The sequence below is a fragment of the Rhamphochromis sp. 'chilingali' genome (assembly GCF_963969265.1).
Source record: "Rhamphochromis sp. 'chilingali' genome assembly, chromosome: 20".
In the NCBI taxonomy this organism is placed as follows: Eukaryota; Metazoa; Chordata; class Actinopteri; order Cichliformes; family Cichlidae; genus Rhamphochromis; species Rhamphochromis sp. 'chilingali'.
In genome coordinates this window covers 23,124,675-23,144,339 of record NC_137947.1, presented here as the reverse complement: position 1 = coordinate 23,144,339, position 19,665 = coordinate 23,124,675, and the positions used below count along the sequence as shown (strand labels likewise).

General features: G+C 38.8%; 1 protein-coding gene across 1 annotated transcript; it reads right to left on the bottom strand.

The window, feature by feature from the left end:
• Window positions 1-1,967: 1,967 nt before the first annotated feature.
• Window positions 1,968-19,328, bottom strand: ppm1ba (protein phosphatase, Mg2+/Mn2+ dependent, 1Ba). Its single transcript, XM_080869136.1, has 6 exons — window positions 18,921-19,328; window positions 8,679-9,588; window positions 7,955-8,072; window positions 6,619-6,733; window positions 6,331-6,388; window positions 1,968-2,268 (listed from the first exon to the last, which is right to left on the bottom strand). The coding sequence occupies exons 2-6, from the start codon at window positions 9,558-9,560 to the stop codon at window positions 2,239-2,241; spliced, it is 1,203 nt and encodes a 400-aa protein (XP_080725262.1). The 5' UTR covers window positions 9,561-9,588; window positions 18,921-19,328; the 3' UTR covers window positions 1,968-2,238.
• Between the last annotated feature and the right edge of the window lie 337 nt (window positions 19,329-19,665).

The window sequence follows — 19,665 nt, the reverse complement described above, 5'->3', positions numbered from 1 at the left end:
ATAACATTAACCAGCCAGCAATCTCTGTTAGGTCCTTTCTCTTCCAATACTGCCACTTCAGAAAGCACATTACATTTGCCATTAAATGATTGAATATATATACCTGTATGTTACAGGTTTGTATTTATAGCATATTTTAACCTCATCTAAATACTACACACACACACACACACAGACAATGCATGTGTGTGCACACTGTAAAAGACTTGAGTTTTTTTCCTGACAAATATCCATCTCTAAAGCTTCCATCACTTTTTTAGTGCTTAGGTTAACACAAAAGACTCCTGGTAAACACAAACCCAACCTAAATCAGTAACTGCCCTGTGCCTTCAAGGTAAAGTCATTGAAGGTGGTTGTGGGGAAAGAGGGGAAAAAAGAAAAAGAACACCAATTCAGTGACTGCAAATTTAACTCTCAGTGTAGAACCCCTCCTCTTCAGCCTACAGTGTCCCTCCTTCAACTTCATACAGTGAATAGCCGAAACCAAAGTCTCCCAATATGTTGTAAAAGGTATGTTTCAGGTTCCTCGTGTTGTTTTCTTTATCCATTTGTAACAGGACCACAGCAATAGTAATTTAAAAAAAAAAAAAAAAAAAAGTATACCAAAAAAAAAAAAAAAAGAAAGCATATTTAAGTAAATAAATGTTTACAATCTAAACTCCAAAAAAAAGGTATTTTTGTTTTTTCTTCTTTTTTTAATACACACACACACACACACACGATATCAGAGAGATAGAAAAAGGCAAGCTGTAGCATGAGCAGGATTGTGTGTGCGCATGTGTTAAGGATGAGGGGGCGGTTGGAATTCCTTTACCCCAAACCCTGTCTTTGGAACGCTGCTGTGTGGGAACGGTGCGTGCAGCATCATGGGTTGGGCTATTGGGTGGGGGTGTTTCCCCCCCCCCCCTTCTTTTTTTTTTCCAGATTAGGCCGCAATGAATACCATGGCTGGGAATTTAAGGGACAACAAACAAATCAAAATATTTCTGTCTATATAGATATCTCCCTATATATATTTTTTATATTTATGAATTTCATATACAGTTTCTATCTTTCTATATCTTCAACAACAGCAGGCTCAAAAGCTTATGATTCTGGCATTGTCTGCAAATGCAAAATGAGAGCTGAGTCTCTTCTGCCTCATGACGCAGCAGAGAAACTGAAGTTAAAACAACAAAAAATTTAAAAATAAGGCAGACAGAAGGGAAGAGTGACAAATCAAGTGACAAGATCCTGAAAGAGATGAGCAGACAGAAAGTAAGCAGACATGCAAGAGAGTCGCTATCACGCTCAAGTTTAATGTAGTTGCAGCTGGGCAAACCAGTCCACGTCCCATTTAAGTCTGGACATAATATCCAGGAGTCAAACTGGGATTTGGTGCCAGAAAGTCTCTCACATAAGTGCTCCCCTTATCGTCAGGTGTGGATTCTCAGGCTTTCAGACCCTGAATTTGAGGGTTTAACCTCAAGGTCTTTGGATAGTGATTCATTTAGTTATTTTTATTACATTTCTGTGAGTTCTGTAAGATGATCTCCAGTGAGCCATGTCCATTAATAAGTGAAGAGTTGGCTCCTGTTTGTGTACCAGTAACGCCCAGATCCTGAACTGGACAGTATAGCTTAAGGTGTGTAGTTGAGTTGCAGGCTTGTGTGGTCGATCAACTCCCCGTCAGGTGCAAGAAAAAGTTCACACTTCCAAACAAATAATGCCACAAACCACTTTAAGCCTTCTCAGTGTTTACAATGAATCCACAAGTGGTTGGTTTTGGTCGTGGCTGGCTGGCGAGTTATGAGGTCCTCCTTTCTCTCCCTCCCTCCCTCTCTCTCTGGTCTAAGCAAGGCACCACAGAACCCTAAAAGATTCAGACCTGTGACCTCTGTCTCTGCAAATCCACAAAAAAAAAAAAAGAAAAGAAAAAAGAAAACAAGGGGCAAGAGAAACTGTGCTTGTTGGCCTCTCCTCCTCGCTGTGTTTATATTGTAGATGTAGTTCTGGAGTCGGAACATGAACGCAGTGCCCCCCCCCATAGTTTGTCTATTTAAAAAATTTAAAAAAAAAGGAACAAGAACAGTTTTGTAGTCCTCCACATTAGGTGTTTTTAAAACCAAGATTTCAGCTTCAGTTATTCTCAGTGTGGGGGGCGGAATGAATTACAGAAAAAATTAAAAGGTGACAATGAATGTAATCTCATGTGGAATAGTGGTCCTGTATTTTCGATCAGGCAGTTGTGCTGGACAGCTACCAGTGGTACTCCAATTCCGCTCCACTCTGCAAAAGGAAAAGAGGGAGAGGAGAAAACAGGGAAGCAAAGGAGAGTAAAATAGAGGAAGAAGAAATAAGAGAAAAGCCAGGAAACAAAGGAAGGAGAGAAGGGTGGGGAGAAGAAAAAAAAAGACTTTTTATAAAAAGAAAAGAAAAAAAAACCTAAACAAAACATTTTAAAAGTAAAACTCAAGGATTTATTCCCCCAAACCCAGACTTGAAGGTCAGTTTTCCTTATGACCAACACAACTCAACAAAGAAACAACACAATATATTTACAATGCTGTTACAACAGCAGCGTGAGGCAGTAAACGTTTTCAACCTCAGTCTCCGGAGTCTTTCTTTAACATATTCCAACAAAACAACTCCAAGGCCTTCCGTCTTATTTCGAGGAGGGACACAGAAACACAGACTGTTGTATAGTTGCGTGCAGCTGCTGAAAGACTGAGTGAGACAGCGATGCATGCGTGTAGGAACAGTGCATGCGTGTTTGTATGCCTGTGACGTGAGAGGGGGGGACGGACAGGACTAGAAACACCTTTATCATTCATCCTCATCAGACCTCGACAATCATGTCTACAGACGTCCACATGAACACGCCTTAAACTCTTAAATGGAGCTCCACATGCAGGACAGCAGATCAGAGCAGGGAGTAGAGACAGATGAAGGTGTGACAGGGAGGATTTGTGTAGCAGGTCACCACTTACATGCCTGTAAGAATGTGTGTTTGTACACATGTGTGCATGTGTGGTTGTATGCATGTGTGTAGATGAGGGGTTGGAAAAGGGGGAGGTGGGGGTGTAACAGTTATATATGTGATCACTTACCAAATGAAACAGGAGGGCTGCGTTAATCAGAGGGTGAACACACAGTTAGACAATAGATACATCCCTTGTCAATGTGTATGTGACTACAGGTGCGTACCTTACTACACACCATGTGCAAAATATGTTTAAATGAAGGGTGCAACCAGCACTAATTGAGCTACTATGACATGCTTCTTTCTAGCAGCTGTGTAGGACGGCTTAGCCACTTAATGTAGACAAAGAAACCTGCCGAGGTTAAACTAGGATGGCTCTATTTGACAATGTTATGACAAGCAGCCTTGTTTCTTTCTCCTAACACCTAGCAGGTGGTAGCACTCAAAACTTTTTGTTACAGTGTACAGTCACACACAGAACCTACCCACTGTGGTTTTAAGGGGGCGCCAATATCCGTTTCATGTGTGCATTTCTTTTCCATGATTATGTGTACACAAAGCAAACAATCACAGTACCTCTAACTCATTACAGAAAATCCAAGACAACACCATGAGGCAAATATCACATCCAGCTAACAGGACACACACACCCACACCACACAAGACCCCTTATATGCAGGTAGAGCTCTTTAAGGACACTGCAGTGCTTATCATTCTAAACAATACGATAGTGGCCTCAATCTCAGTGGGAGATTCTCTCACAGACACAAAATTTGTCAATCCTTTATAAACATTTACAAGTTCACACATGCAATACTGTAAGCCATTTACTGCAACAGGGGTCTCAAACATAAGGCCCAGGGGCCAAAATTGCACAGACAGACTCCAATCCGGCCCACTGGACGGCTATGATAAATGTGAAGGAAGACATAAATTTTGGACTTTTAACTATATTTTCATAAATTTAACAGACCCCCCCCCCTCATATGGCCATTCGTACTATACCAAAAGTAATTAAGTGGCAAGTAAATAGTGAAAACAATCAAACATTTCTCTCTTTTTAAAATAAAATAAATGGGTCCACAAAAAAAGAAAAAGAAATCAGTTAATTGTGCAGTTAACTTCTTTATGTATCCCCTTTTTTCATGTCGTGATTGTCAAAGAACATGTTTGTGTGAAACATGCAGGCAGGTAACAACAGCTGCAAAATCAAAGATTTAAAATTCTGTATTTTCCATCTCTGTAGAAAACACGGAACCCTTGGACAAAACTTGTTGGAGTGCAAACATTTCATAAGCACTCAAACAGTTTACCTCAATAATAATAATAATAGAAATAGAGAAACAGGCCTATATTTGAAAGAGGACAACAATAATAATACTGTTTATATAAACTGATTGTTTTTCCTACTCTATGGTTATAATGAGCTTATGTGTTGTAACCTGCAAATATAAATGCAGGTTAAAAACCTGGCTCAACAAGTGCCTTGGCACCCTCAGTCAATAACACACTGTCCATTACCTCAAAGAACATGAAGCTACATCAATAGTTAGAAAACACCAGGACATTTTTTAAACTTTCCAATAAACATTAGTGAAAAGCTTATTTATGCAATCCACCTCAAGTGAACTGGACCCATTATGTTCATTTCAGCTTTGCATGGTTCACAGTTCAAAACAATCTTTATTTTTCTTACACTGGTGCTTCATACAGCCCCTCAGTTTATTTAGGGTATGAAAATAGCCATCTTAGCTACCATCCCCTGTCAGAATTCCACAAACAGAATCTAAATCAGTCACTAAGTTTAGTCAATAACTTGAACAGCCTGTGTGTGCTGCTGGTGCCTTTATTATCTGACAAATAACACAGCTTGTGTAATACAACCCGTGTGTTTGTCCTTCAGTGTTGTTTACTCATACCCTAGTATTTTATTAGTCTACTATTTAGCACTAATTAGCAGTAGAGTGTGTATTGCACCAGTGCAGTCTACAAACTGTCAACTAAGTTTGCCAGTTGCTAGCTTAGTACACACCCTTATTGTCCAAATAAGGTCACTTCTGCCTCCAACACCAAAGTTGTGGTAGCCAAAATGCTTACACTGAAGTATTTAAAATGCAAAGTTTGAAACTAAAATATCCATTGCTATCTTTCATATACAGTCTATGGTTGTAGAAAAAAGAAAAAAAAATTCACAGTAACAAAGGGTGTCTGTCTTTACTGGCAAATAAAAGTAAGTCATTACTTTCCTTGGGACATAATTTTGGATTCCATCTTTTATTCACATGCTGTATAAAACAGTGTCTACATGTGTCAACGGCGAATATGAGGACACAAATTTTAAAATGCTGACTAAAGTGGAAAACGTCTGCCAGTAGCAAAAGCAGAAGGTAATGTAATGAGTTAAACAGCACTGTCAAAGTCACTGCACAGTATCTCCTGTCACTTACAACCACTACAACATTTGAAAACCAGGCTTACAGGGGAAACCCTTTTATTAAACATTAAACTTGAACGCTTTAAATGGTGGATGTTCTTCTCTTCTATTTGCTGTTAGTATTTGCCTTTATCTGCTGTTATTTTATTGTAGATTTACTACCTCATTCAGTATGTGAATGGGTGTCAGTATGAGAGCGTGAATGCCTGTGTTCTTATTGGCAAATTTAAAAAATTTGCAACATCTACCATTCAGCAGCAAAGTAAATTTAGAAGCGTACATATCACATTCTCATGCTCAAACATGGGAAAACTTCTCATACCAGTGTCAGATAACTCCACTTAAAAGCCTAACTAAAGTGTCTTCATACACTTTAGTGTTAGGATAAAGAAAGCTCCAAGCAGAGGAGGCAAATAAAATAAACCATTAAAAAGAGCCTATTTGAAGCAGATAACCTGAAAATGAATGTCTTCACTTGCAACTTCATAGTTCCACTCAAACATTTCCTGACAAAGCTGTATCATCTTGCACCATGCGTAGAGAAAAACAGCATTTAACATAACTGAAAGGGGATGGGCTCAAAGCCACATCTTAAGTCAGTAATTTTATACTTTGTTTATAAATCACCAGCTTAGGCCACCACATGAGATGAATCAACATAAGATTAACAAAAGAAGATCTCCCACTGGTATTTCATGGGAATATGCTACACAGAGCGTACACACATACTCTGTGACTACATAATTAGCTGATCAACTGTTAATTTAAATGTACAACTACAGCCAACTAAGTGCACTTAAAGTCATACGTTAAAGAAACTTGAGACATAAGACAGTTGAAATCTCAAATTTGCCATGTGCCCTCAACATTTTTAGTATTTTATGTCTAAATGGTCAAAGACAAAGCACCTACGTTTCTATATACTGATACTTACTCCATCCTCCTCCCTGTATGGGTTCAGACGGTTGTATACTGCTTCAATAACACTGCGTCTGCAAGTGGAACACAGAAACCAAAAATTTCATAAGGTATTGGTTGGAGCCATCAATCAAAGCTACAAGACAGTGGAAGACTAAGTGGAGTAAAGGTGTAGCTGTTAAAAATAAATCAAATTGTAACATTTCTGTAATTATCACTGTCTGAGCACATAATGAAGTATTACAGATGTTTAACACTTTCATATTTTAATCATACATTTTAATAAATGTCAAATGGTGCTTACTTGCTGGCAAGACCACCCCCTGGTGGCAGAGGGGGCATGCCGCTGTCAGTGGACAGGTTTCTCATCACTGTTACCAGATCTGGAAACCCCTCCTCCCCTGGCCGAGACAGCATCTCTAAAACAGCAGCAGACATGTTGTTACACAAATCGGTATTAAAAGAGCTGATGATAGCCATGAACATCTGTGCAAAGACAGAGGAGGGAGAGCAGAGCAGCAGAAGGACAGAGACCAAAATTTGACAAATGAGGAGAAAGGAAGTGAAGATGGAAAACATACAAGTCAATTTGTGGAAGCCAGTGTATTTCTGAGACGAAGAGAGGGAGAAAGATGGTGACAGAAAGAGGCCTGCAACTGAGTTGGGAGTGGCATAAGGCCAAGATAATGTTCCGCCAGAGAATTCCTCCCTCTCTGTTTTGTTCTATTCCCTCTCTCCTCTGTCTTCCAGTATTAGACAGTACCCTAAGCCAAGCATCTAGCCTGCTTTACACAAACACTGTTTGAACTTCTGAACTGTACCTTCAAAAGTGGAATGATTTTGACCCATTTTAGAGTGCTTTTCAGCCAACATGAACTTACTTTAACACATAAAATAATTACCTGTCTTTTAATCTCAATTTCAGAGTCTTACGGTTCGATTTTAAGGCCTTATTTTTCTTTTCTTTTTTTATTTCAAGATGACACTGGTATCAGACAGGTAAAAACAAAAACTTTAAGGATTCATTTTAAGTTATTCCTCAGAGCTAAAATAAATAAATAAATGTATTTCTTAAGTGACCGGCATCTCAAACAGCACATAGCGAACGAAGAGAGCTGACCAGAAAGGCTGCTCTGTATTCAAAGGGTCTTGTGCTCCCAGAGACATAAAAAAAAAATATGGGTTGCAATTAGAAAGAAGAAATGGGCAAAGAGTACAGGAAAGGAGAAGGAAATTCATTCCAACAAGACAGTAAATGTTTGAGTGAAGCAAGGGAGGAGAGGAACGGAGAGAGAATAAAGAGGGGAGATGCTCGCTGAAGTGGAAAAGGAGGTCATGATGGTGTCATTCTTCTGCTGTGAGCCTGAGCAAATTTGGCTGGAGGTTAGACAATAGCAAGTAGCAAGGTCAATCGAGGGAATATACAGATATGATGCACATTTTCAGTAGAAATAAGATGAGTGTAAATATGGGGGGGGGAAAAAACGTATAAAGGAAGGTTATCAATAAATCCCCAGCTGCCCATTTTCTTCCCCTCAATACCCTATTTTATGTGTAGAATTCATTCACACAAAGACAATTAATACGTTGAATAAATACATTGAATAAAACATTATTTTTCTCCATTCAGCCACTCTCACCTTCAACTCGAGACTCCAGGTAACTGTTGAGCTCAGTGTCTTTCCTCACAGCTTCCTCCGATACTTTGGGAGCATTGGGCAAACACACTATCACAACACTCATGTTATCCCGACTCCCCTAAAACAGGCCAAAGGACAGACGAATAAAGAAAGAGAAGAAAGAGCAGGTTAAGAGAAGATGTTGTATAGCTTGCATTTTTCATAGGGAATAAGTGACTGAATAACCTGCACTGTAACTCAGGGCCAAGTAGAACATGACGGTATCAAAAACATACAGTAAATAAGCAATAAAATGCATTTTCCCCCTCTATTATCTATTGAATTCAAGCAGATAACAGCTGCTGGTCAGGATTAAGGAGTAACCTGCAAGACTTGAAGCCATCTTTCAAGCATTTTGTACTTCAAAGCTCTGTACTTCATTCTTTTCATTTTTACTTTGTCCTGTTTTCAAGACTGCCAAAACAATTTCTCTGTCTCCTTTTTTTTTAGTAAGGGAAAGTTTACTGAGCCATTAAAGCAGTTACAAATAGCTCTTTTTCAACAAAAAAAAACACATTCTCTAAAACTTTCTTCATCATATAGTGTTCTTCTCTGGCAGGAAATTCAAATGGACATCTTGCTGACAAAATTTTCTACACATGTACATTTCCATAGGTCAAAAGAAAGCAGAGGATGTCACAGCAAAATATACAAATGATAAACTCCAAAACAAATAAGTACATACCTTGTGCAGACAGGTATCCACCACTTCATTGCAGACTTTCTCCAGATCATCACAGATCTCAAGCCTCGATTTCACAAACTCGCACAACTCCTCATTGGACATAACGTCCCAGATTCCATCACACGCTAAAATCACAAACTGATCCTGTTCTGGTGCCCGAACCATCACAAACACCTCTGGTTCAGGACTAACCAGCTGCTCTGTGGGACCCTTACCATCCACACACTTGTAATCATAGTCCCCCAAGGCCCTTGATACAGCCAGTGACCCATTAACCCTTTGAATCATCACTGAACCGCCAGCATTCTGGATGCGCTCTCTCTCACGTGGGTTGCAAGGCTTGTGGTCAAGTGTGGAGAAGCACACCTGTGAATTGCGGTAGAGAACTGCTCGAGAATCCCCACAGTTAATGAAGAAGAAATGATCAGGTGACAGAAGAATTCCCACTGCCGTAGAGCCACTGCGGTCCATGCCATTTCGAAGGTCGGAGAAGCTGCGCATGTGCTCATCTATTTTCAGGAAGCCTGTCCGGATGCCGGCTTTCACAGCCTCCACTGCAGGCGGAACTGGTACTGAAGCGTTGGAGCCGTCTGATCCAGACTGAGAGCCTTGTGTGTTTCCAGCCCCTAAGCTAGCGGTGATTATGTGCTCAAGAAGATGCTTGGAGCAGTAATTGGCAACTTTAGAGCCTGCGTGGCCATCGTACACAGCAAAAAAGGACCAGTCAGTCATACCAAGGGCTGGAAGGCCCAACACAGCTGTATGAGCATCCTCCATCTCCACCCGCCAGCCCTGCATGGAGCTTAGCCCATAGCGCAGGCCATTGCCCTCGCCATGTGAGTTGTACTTCTCTGTTTTGGGCTTGTCCAGGAACGCACCCATGGCTCTGCCCTGAGAGACCCACTGCTAGCTGTTGGAGAGGAAAAACAAAAAGAAACAAGGGACAGAGAAAGAAAATCAGACAATAAATCAGTACTGAACAGTTAATTATGTTTCTACTATGCTGGTAGATTACAATACAGAGTCTTAATTATTCACTGCCAAGACTGTGTTTGGTAGATTTCAGGAAAAGTGCAGAAAATGCTGTTTCAAGTAAAGCACATAACTTATCACTATTCATAATGTGTTCTCAATCTCTACTAGATTTACAGTAGCATTGTGTGAAAGTTGCTTGCTGACACTGCATTCAGTTTATATACAACAGCATTTGGGTAGTCAAAAAAACAAAACAAAAAACTTGATACTCAGATATTAATTCACACTAAAATTAATATTGAATTAGATACTCATTTGGAATAACACTGATACAAACAGTGACTTTGTTGCCTCGTCCAGCAGATGCATACCTTCACACAGCACTGCTGCACGCAGACATACACGCACCTCCTCACCTCATTAACATAATATTCATAACACTGAGCAACACTTTACTGACCCCTTTAAATTCCTAAAGTTCCAATACAGTATTAAAGAGTTAAAAACGTTAACCTGACTGGCACAGATTTTAACATTAGCCGTTTGTTTAACCATTAGCAATTACCCAACAGCCACATTAGCCCCCTGTTATCATTAATAAAGTAACTTTTCTACTTTTACAACAATTTATTAAAATGTGTTCATTTCCTTTTTGTTTTAGCCAGCTGTGTGGTCAGTTTTAAAATGCAGGTAGTGAGTGGTTATATCTTTTACAGCAATCAACTTTTTTGATCATAAATCATACCATGTTTTAGCTTTAGCATACTGTTTTTCCTTCTACAACAACTAAATTATTTAGATGTGTGAGCTATTGTGTTGTACCTGGTTATATTACCTGCATTTTACCATCACCATCTCAAATGAAATTACATTTTCCCTTGAGTATCAAAAACAGTACGGAGTATCAGTATCACGTTTTGATATTCCAGTATGGTCACAACCCTTATCAGCATCAATACTAGGGCTGGGCCATATCATACCATTCACGGTAATACCGGTATAATGTTGGGCAACGATAAGAAAATGAAATATCGCGATAGAATATGGGTAAAACACGCATGCGCAGTGCCTGTGTTTTCATACGCACATGGCGGAAAAAGCATGGCGGCGACGGAGAATGAGAAGAGCGAAAGCAGTTCGTTGAATGAAACGGATGAACCAGAATTGGTTTGTAAAAATGCTGCAACTTCAGTGGTGTGGCACTGGTTTAGCTTTCGTCCGTCAGATACACAACAAAGCACTATTTTTGGTAGAGCATGCTAGTGGATTGTCATTATTACAGTGTTCTTTGGAAAATACGGCACACTTAAAATCAATCCTTTGATTTTTCTGAAAATCGACAGTGCCCCTTATAATCCCGTGTGCCTTATGTATGAATTCTGGTTTTGTTTACTGACTTCAAAACGATTTTATGTGGTACATGGCGCTCGAAAATCTGTCAAATGTTTTAGTACGACTTTGCTAAGCTACGGACCCGCACCGCTTGATGGATTGTCGGAGCATTATGGCTATCGTAGGCAGGAGCCTCGCGCAGTGATGCGTACTGTGCTTCAACATAATATTACCGTATTGTGTGTGTATAACCTCTTTTTAAGTTTTGTGGATATTATACATGGTTATGCTGAGGATATGTCGGCCAATTTCCACTGGAAATGCCTTTTGGTTAAACTGTCAGCAAGGAATTTGCATTTGCACTGTTAAATTTTTATATAACTTTAATGCACATAAAAAACAGCTGCTTGTTTAAGTGAAAATACATTGTTGGGTTTTTTTGCACTAATAAAGTTGTGGAGTTGTAAAGTATTTTGTCTAGTGTCAATTATATCGTCAGTTATATCGTTATCGCAAATTTTCAAATGTATATCGTGATAATTATTTTTGGTCATATAGCCCTGCTCTAATCAATACATGATAAATACAGACGGACTCATTCCAAACCATCCATGAGAGATTTGTATTAGAAAGACCTTAACGGATAACTGCCAGTCATACCAACCATTAATTTTTGAGAAAAACTAACTGGACAATATTAAAGTTTCAATCTTCATGATTACTAATGATATTAGGAAAGGTTGTAGAAATCGTGAAGGAATATATAAAGATTTGCATAATATAACTAGGAGAGGACAAATAGTGTTCTCTTGCAATATATTCATGATTTTGAAATGTTACCATTTCTTTGGTATCTACCCATCTTTGACTGCTTTACAGCCATCATCTCCTCTTCTAACTAGTGCTGGGTGATATGAAAAAAAGTTCTTTAGCCAAAATAAACAGCTTACAAATCTCACATGGCTTTGGCATATTCTGAAAACACAAAGACTACAAATATCCCCACAGATATTTAAGGAGAATATTTAACTTTTGAGTTGCTGGAAATTTTCTTCCTGTGTTTCTTATACTTTCTATGTAAGGCTTAAGGAACATATCAACTGTTTCTTATTTCTTATTGGTGATCACTGCACACCACATCCACAAATAGCAGCTACTTAGATTTATCCTTAAAGAGACAGAAGAAAGTTTAAAAGCTTCTCTGGGTAGCCAGAACTGCCTTCAAAAAGCATTAACAAACTTCACAGAGTGTTCAAGAGGATGCGTTATCTATCAATAACTGCACCTGCATTAGCTAAATGCACAGCAGCATTACGCTGCTGGATAGCAGAGAGAAATTCTCTATCCAGTCTGTTTATTGGTTATGCAATGAGAGAACATTAACTTTTACAGTCTTATTGATTGTCACACTGCTTAATGGAATCTTAGCCACGGAAATTGCACAATAACCCATACCTTATATCTGAAAATATCAATAAGTGCTACTTACAAGTAAGTTGCAGGCATACTCAAAGGATGGTGTCTGTTAATGTACATGTGGACAGAGCTAAAAGGTTCCTCTCAAAAAATAAAAATAGATAAGTGCCCGCTATTTGCTATTAACTTATGATTTAAAGTCAAATCTAAAAAACACAGATTTCATCAACAAAATGACAAGTATGAATGCTAACTAGACATAGATGAAGGGGACTCAGTGAGTGAGTCACCCTCATCTACATATGAAGCATTTAGACCGCCTTGTGTACTCATCTTTCCCCCACCTAACTAAAAGAACAGAAAGGCTTCAAAGACAACTAATATCACGCTACACTGCCAGACAGCATGCACCTCACTCACACATCACACTTTATCTATATTATGCTGTTTAACTGCTGGAAGCCAAAACTGTACTTGAAATTAACATTTGATTAATTGAACAGCCCTACTGTGTGTCAAAGTAGCGCACAGTCAAATAGTTTGGTTCTTTGGGAATTGTTTTGGAATTAATGAATGAATAATAAGCAAATGTGATTTTTGAGCAATTGTGACAGCACTACAATCAAGTAACAGTTTGAGCTGTGCACTGGCAGGTGCATCTCATTTCATTTTTATAGCTAAAGCTCCAGTCCTACTGTCCTAGAAATTTGCCTGTAACATCTCAAAAACACATATTCCCCAACCAACTGCAAGTGGCTGCTGGCTGATACAAGGTGAAATTAGTTGGCAAGATATATATGGCAGTGTTTGCAAAATTTCCACCGATGGGTGATGTATTCGCGCATGGGTGGGGCAATGTAATCATGCACGGACTGATTTGCGAGTTTACAATACAGAAGAAGTCCAAACATAGACGAACTAACTAATATATATATATATATATATATATATATATATATATATATATATATATATATATATATATATATATATATATATATATATATATATATATATATATATATATATATATATATATATTGTTAGCATTAACGCGGGTTAAACACGGTCATCACGATTTTAACGCTCTCAACCCATCTGGAGCGCAGAATGAACAAAATTTGGACAAACTGCCGAAATGTGTTGACAGAGACATTTCAGGGATTTTGACTCCGTTTACGCTCCAGATGGGTTCATTGTTAATCGCGTTAGTCGTGATGACAGCGTGTTAATGCTGACAGCACTAAAAAAATAAAATAAAATAAAGCCACCAATTTGGGATTTCTTTGGCTTTCTTTAAACCAGATGAAAGAGGTAAACATAAGGATGTAATCAAAGCGGTGTACCACTTGTGCAGACATATAGTGTGAGCAAAGTACTCAAACACGACTAACTTGCATGAGCATGTACGTGTCCACCATCCAGCTAAGTATGCTAGGCTATCACCAGCTTCTGTAGCTTTATCAACAAGCATTTGGGCACACTCTGAAGAGGGTGCATTTGCTCGCAGATGAAAGAGGGTGCTGTTAAAACAGCGCTATCATTTTTTTTTTTTTTTTTTGTTGACTGCTTCTATTAGGCTCCACCATTATTAGCAAACTTACTCATGGGTAAATAAATAAATAAATAAATAAATAAATAAATAAATAAATAAATAAATAAATGGCCCTTGTAAAAACTATCAATGATAGGCTCAGCCTGTTGTCAATAGTCGATATATTCGTCCAATCGCCCAACCCTAAAGCATACCCATAAGAAGCCAGCAAAGTACACCCCAGAGTAAAACAACCACAAGATCCCTTCTTTGTAATGATCAAGGGTTTGGGTTTTTTAAATTATGTATGATGTAACCAGGGGATAAACTTTTGAAATTAAGAAAATACTTTTCCTTCAAACTTCTGCTTTCTATAATGATTGAAAGGAGTCTAATCTGTTTTTAATTTTTATAAAGAATCCTTTTTTAAAAGAATTCTTTTTTTTAATCTTCTGATCTTTAAGAAATAAATAATGCTTATCCAAGTTTCTCCCTCTTTACCTTGCCAATGGTTTGTTATCAAAGCGTTTGATGTGACTTCCAAAATTTAGATGATATTCAACAGGTGCATGACAGACAAACACACTTGGTCACTGATCACATATCAAAGGGAGGAAAAGCATCAGTAGTCCAGAACACTTGAATTATTACCTTGACGACAAATGCGGTCACACACAACACTGAGCAGATATCAAAGCAATTTCCACAATCACCAAATAACATTATTTGCTCTCACCTATGCTGCAACTACATACACATCACGTGTACCATACCTGGCTCAAAGTGGGCCTTTAACATTTGACTGCTTACACAGGTAAAGCAGAGTCTGTATTCAAACTTGAATGTGTATCATATGCCAAAAAATAGACTTTTTTGGCATATGATACACATTCAAGTTTGAACCACTTAAAACAATTTTTTTTTAATTCATTAAAAATATTTTATTACAGTCCTGATAATTGCCGTTTGGTTAAAAGCCTAAATCTTTGGCAGTTGCCAATTCCCCAGGCCACTGGTGTTCATTAAAAATAAATACCAGCATAGGTAATTTGTACACCACAGACTGATGTCACCCAAAGTCTGATGTCTCCATGGCTACCCAGCTTGGAGTGGCAGCTGAGTGGTTGTCATAGCAACAGTGGTAGTGGCCAGACGTGACTGCACATGAACTACCACATGTATGTATGTCTGAACATTCATGTAGTCTATGAAGGTGACAAAAAAGCAGAGGCGGGATTTGCTATGATTTACTAGGCCAAAATGTTTTTCCCCACTGGTTTCTGTTTGAGGCGCCCCAGAAAAACCACCACTCTCAGCTTCAGGATAGCTTTAACAAGTTAACTCAATTTAACAGTCAGCTGCTGATAGGATCCACGCAGGGTGAGATTAGCTCGTCAAATGCAGACCACAGGCTTAACACAGTGAACTATTACTAATGTCTTACAGCTCTCTCTCCTGACTCGATGACATGAAAGGTACAGTGTGTGATATAATGGCCAATCTACCCTTAGAAGTCAGCATCACCTTACTAAACTACTGTACTGTTGTTTTGTGTGGGGAAAAAGACATGATGATAATATTAGACTGATAGGAAATGCAGCATGGTAGCAGTGTAGCTTGCTGTAGAGGTGCTGTACCATGCTGAGGAGCTGATTAAGGGGAAATTAAGGTAAAAAGTAAAAGCCTGAATGGGATATTAGCCCATGACAATATACCACTGTTGCACCCTTTCTTTAGTTGGACACAACTAAAGTAGTGGAGTTAGGAAACAAAAAGTTAACCCAACAACTATACTGTAATGCAACATATTTAAAGGAAGCATGGAAGTCATCAACTTCAAAGCTAACTCAATAAAGGAAACACCTTAGTGCTGTTGATTTATTCTTATGAACTGACATGGCTGCATTACCACCTCAAAAGTAACCATTGGTCATATTTCTTTCCCAAAGTATTCACTTTTCTTTTTAAATCTTATTTGTGTTCAGATTTATATTCCTATCCTCTACCTGGAGAAATTTGCTATAACCCCATAGCAGAGCCCAACAGCTCTGCTGTTGTATGAACTAAGTAAAATCCATTCTGAAGACTGACAGTAGTTCCAGGGCATCATGAATTGAACTTTTGCAAATTATGCTCATGTTTGGAAAGGACGATTATTCGGCATATGCCAACAACTTGTGACTGATATGTTGTTAAATGTCTGTCACTGTCAGATTTACCAAAATATCAAGATGGCAATGGCAAATAGTTGAAGCTTAAGGCATCATAGTTTAACTAAGAAAGCTATGACCACCTTAGATCACAATACCAAAAACAAATTATATAAAATAAAATAAAAACACACATGCAGCTAGTCAATATTTATAAAAAACAAAAAAACAAAACCCAAAACAAACTGAGCTGTGACTGTTATAGCTTAACTCTACAATTGAGTCCATCTCTGAAGAGAAAATCCACGACATACAGTTTCTACTAATGTGCTTATATTGACTTTTAGCCATGAATCATCTTTTTGCTAGTACCCATTAGCCACATCCACATTTGATGATTTTATAAAGAAGGCAGTGAACAGCTGGTATAACACACTGTTCTCAGTTATGATTAAAAAGATTAAAACAACTTTACCTCAAAAAAAGTTTGATTTTTTTTTTTTTTAAACAAATTTGACAAGTGAAACAAACAGATCCCCCCTCTCTTTGCTGACTCATCTTTGAAGCTGTCAATTTCCTGGAACAAGTGTCCTTTGAACAGATGATGGGGATGTCTGTCCAGACCAAAGCGATTGAAAGTACACGTGTCATGTCATACTGGACTGCAGGTGCTTTCTCTGCAATATACTGTGCTGTGAAAAAGTGCCCCCCCCCCTTTCCTGATTTTTTTTTTCTTCCATTTTTGTAACACGTTTCAGATCATCAAACTTATAATATTAGACAAAGATAACCTGGTTAAATACAATGATGATTCAATTTATTAAGGAAAAAAAAAATACTGAGACCTACCTGACCCTATGTGTGAAAGTAATTGCCCCCTAAACCTATTAGCTGGTTGTGCCAGCATTGGCAGCAATAACTGGCAATGAGGCTTTTTCTGTGGAGGAATTTTGTCCCACTCTTCTTTGCAGAATTGTTTTAATTCAGCGACACCAGAGGGATTCAAGTCTGGGCTTTGGCTAGGCGACATCAAAACCTATATTTTCTCTTTGGTTTTTTTGAGACGTTCAGAGGTGGACTTGCTGGTGTGTTTTGGATCATTGTCCAAATCCTGAAGCAACAAACCACCAGAGAAGTCGCTTGCTTATTGTTGAATCATGATCTCTGACTTTACAGAGTGTGCTGCAATTCTGTTCTGGGTTATTTTGTGACCTCCTTGATGAGTAACTGATGTGCACTTGGAGTAATTTTGGTCGAAAGCCCCTGAGAATCTTCACCACTGTTTAAAGTTTTCTCCATTTGTGGATAATGGCTCTCACCGTGGTCTGCTAGGTTCCCAAAGTTTTAGAAAGGGCTTCGAAGCACTTTCCAGACTGACAGATGCCAGTGACTTTGTTTTTCTGCTGTTCTTGAGTTTCTTTAGATCGTACCATGATGTGTTGCCTTTTGAGCTCTTTTAGCCTACTTCACTTTGTCAGACAGGTTCTATTTAAGTGGTTTCTTGATTCAACATTATATATTTCCTCAGGTTAGCTTTGTCTAATATTAAAATTTGTCTCATGATCTGAAACATGTAAATGTGAAAAATGGGTTAAAAAAAAATTAAGAAATCAGACAGGGAGCAAATACTTTTTCATTGCACTGTATACATGTACCTCTGTTTTCTCATCATTTCTCAACTCTCAGAAGTGGCAAAATGATGAGGGACTTTAAACATAGGAGTACTTAAGCATGCACTAAAACCACTTTCAGTTCCTTTGGGATACATTATAAAAACACGTGCACAGCATTTACATAACCCCACAAGCTGATTCAAGAATCTTAACCAATACTATCACCCTGTTCTGAGACATAAGCAGAAACACAAATTAATCTCTCAGTTATTCAAGGCTTGCCACTACATCTGAGCATGCATCTGCGTGTGAACCCTTTCAGTTCACACTAACGTGGGTAAAGGCCTTTGGACAAGCTCATGCACCCAGTGCAGTCATAGGCTAAAAGAGCATGGCTATTGCAGGATTTCACATCAAGGTGCCAACACAAACATGCCACTGATGCTGCTGCCATTTCTGGAATACACCGTCACACAAACACACTGCCACACACACCAACAACCCAATAAAAGTACCCACAACAAGGCAATAAAACAAGTTAATCCCTGTACTGGAGCTTCATGGGAGCAAATGGGAATAGAAGCATAAACCTAGACTCTACTACGTACATTGTTAGTAAACAATATGTTGACGTTTGAAACAAAAGCTAGCTTTATGCTAAGCAGTAACCAGAATAACACACATTAAAACTAGTTCCACGTAAGTCGCACCTGTTGCAAATATTCATGAATCAGATTAAAAATAATTTTAGTGGAGAAAAACTGTCGACACATGCCACAAGCAAATAAAGACAAACCAAACCTTCTCGGATCACATGGATAGACCCAAACGTTGGAATGATAATCATTAATCCGCCAGCAGAGCGATGCTGATAACCCATTTGAATATTGACAAGTGCGTGAAACGCTCCAATTAATGTGAAAATCACCTGAATGGAGCTCGGGCGTGTTAGTAAGTGTGGCTACACCGGCGTCAACGACAATATCGTACTCCCTGTCCAAATAAAGACATATAAATAACGGTACTTTGAGATCCTGAAGTAAAATCAAGCCAATTCTCGATTCTCGTTACCTAAAACAGAGGCCACTCTGGTTAGCTAACTTCACTAGCTAACCAGCTAGCGAAGTTCACAGTTGTCAAACTGTTTGCCTAACGTTACACGTTAGCGGGTCGCTAGCCAGTGTAGATTCGTTGCTCATTCCGAGTACCAAGTGTTACTTACTGCGTATGAAAGGAATCTCTCACTCTCAGTCTCCCTCTATCAGCCCCTCTTCTCGTGATCACGGTAGAAATGCTAAGACACCCAGCGTTGTTGTGATAGGCTTAGCAGTCCTTAATATTAGCCACTTTCGCTTCTCGGCCCCTGTTCGTCAGTTAGCTTTGAGTAAGCTAGTCAGCGTTTCACACGACCAGTTCTCCTTTCAACATGTCTCTGCATCGACGTAAGGCTTTTACATACATGTTTGGCACTGTAATACCAGGGAGCGCCAAATATATCGCTCTTACTTAGGCTGTCGGTTCAAAAGAAAATACGCTTGGTTCGGCAGGATTTATCTATGATTGAACACCTAGCTAATTTTTGCTAAAGCTAAACGTAAAAAGGTAGATGACGTTCTTTTTCAGCATCCAGTTTTTGGGAGGGGCAAGACTATCGCTCTCTTCTGTGATTGGATAAAAACTGATTCGAAGCTGAGATACGATTGGTCAGCTAATGTACCAGTCAATTTGTTTCTCTAAAAACATAAACTGTGAAAATCCAGCTTTTATTTGCCTTTGGTGAGATTATGAGATTTATAATTTCTCCTCAGATCATATGCTGTTTTCAGAAGAGAGGTGCCTGCGTGCCATAAATAGCACAGTTCGGAAGTAATTGATAAAAACGGTGCAACAACCTATTTAGTTGTTGCCAGTTCCATTGCCCTGTAACACTTAGTACTGATCACCCCCACAATATTAAAGCCAAGGAC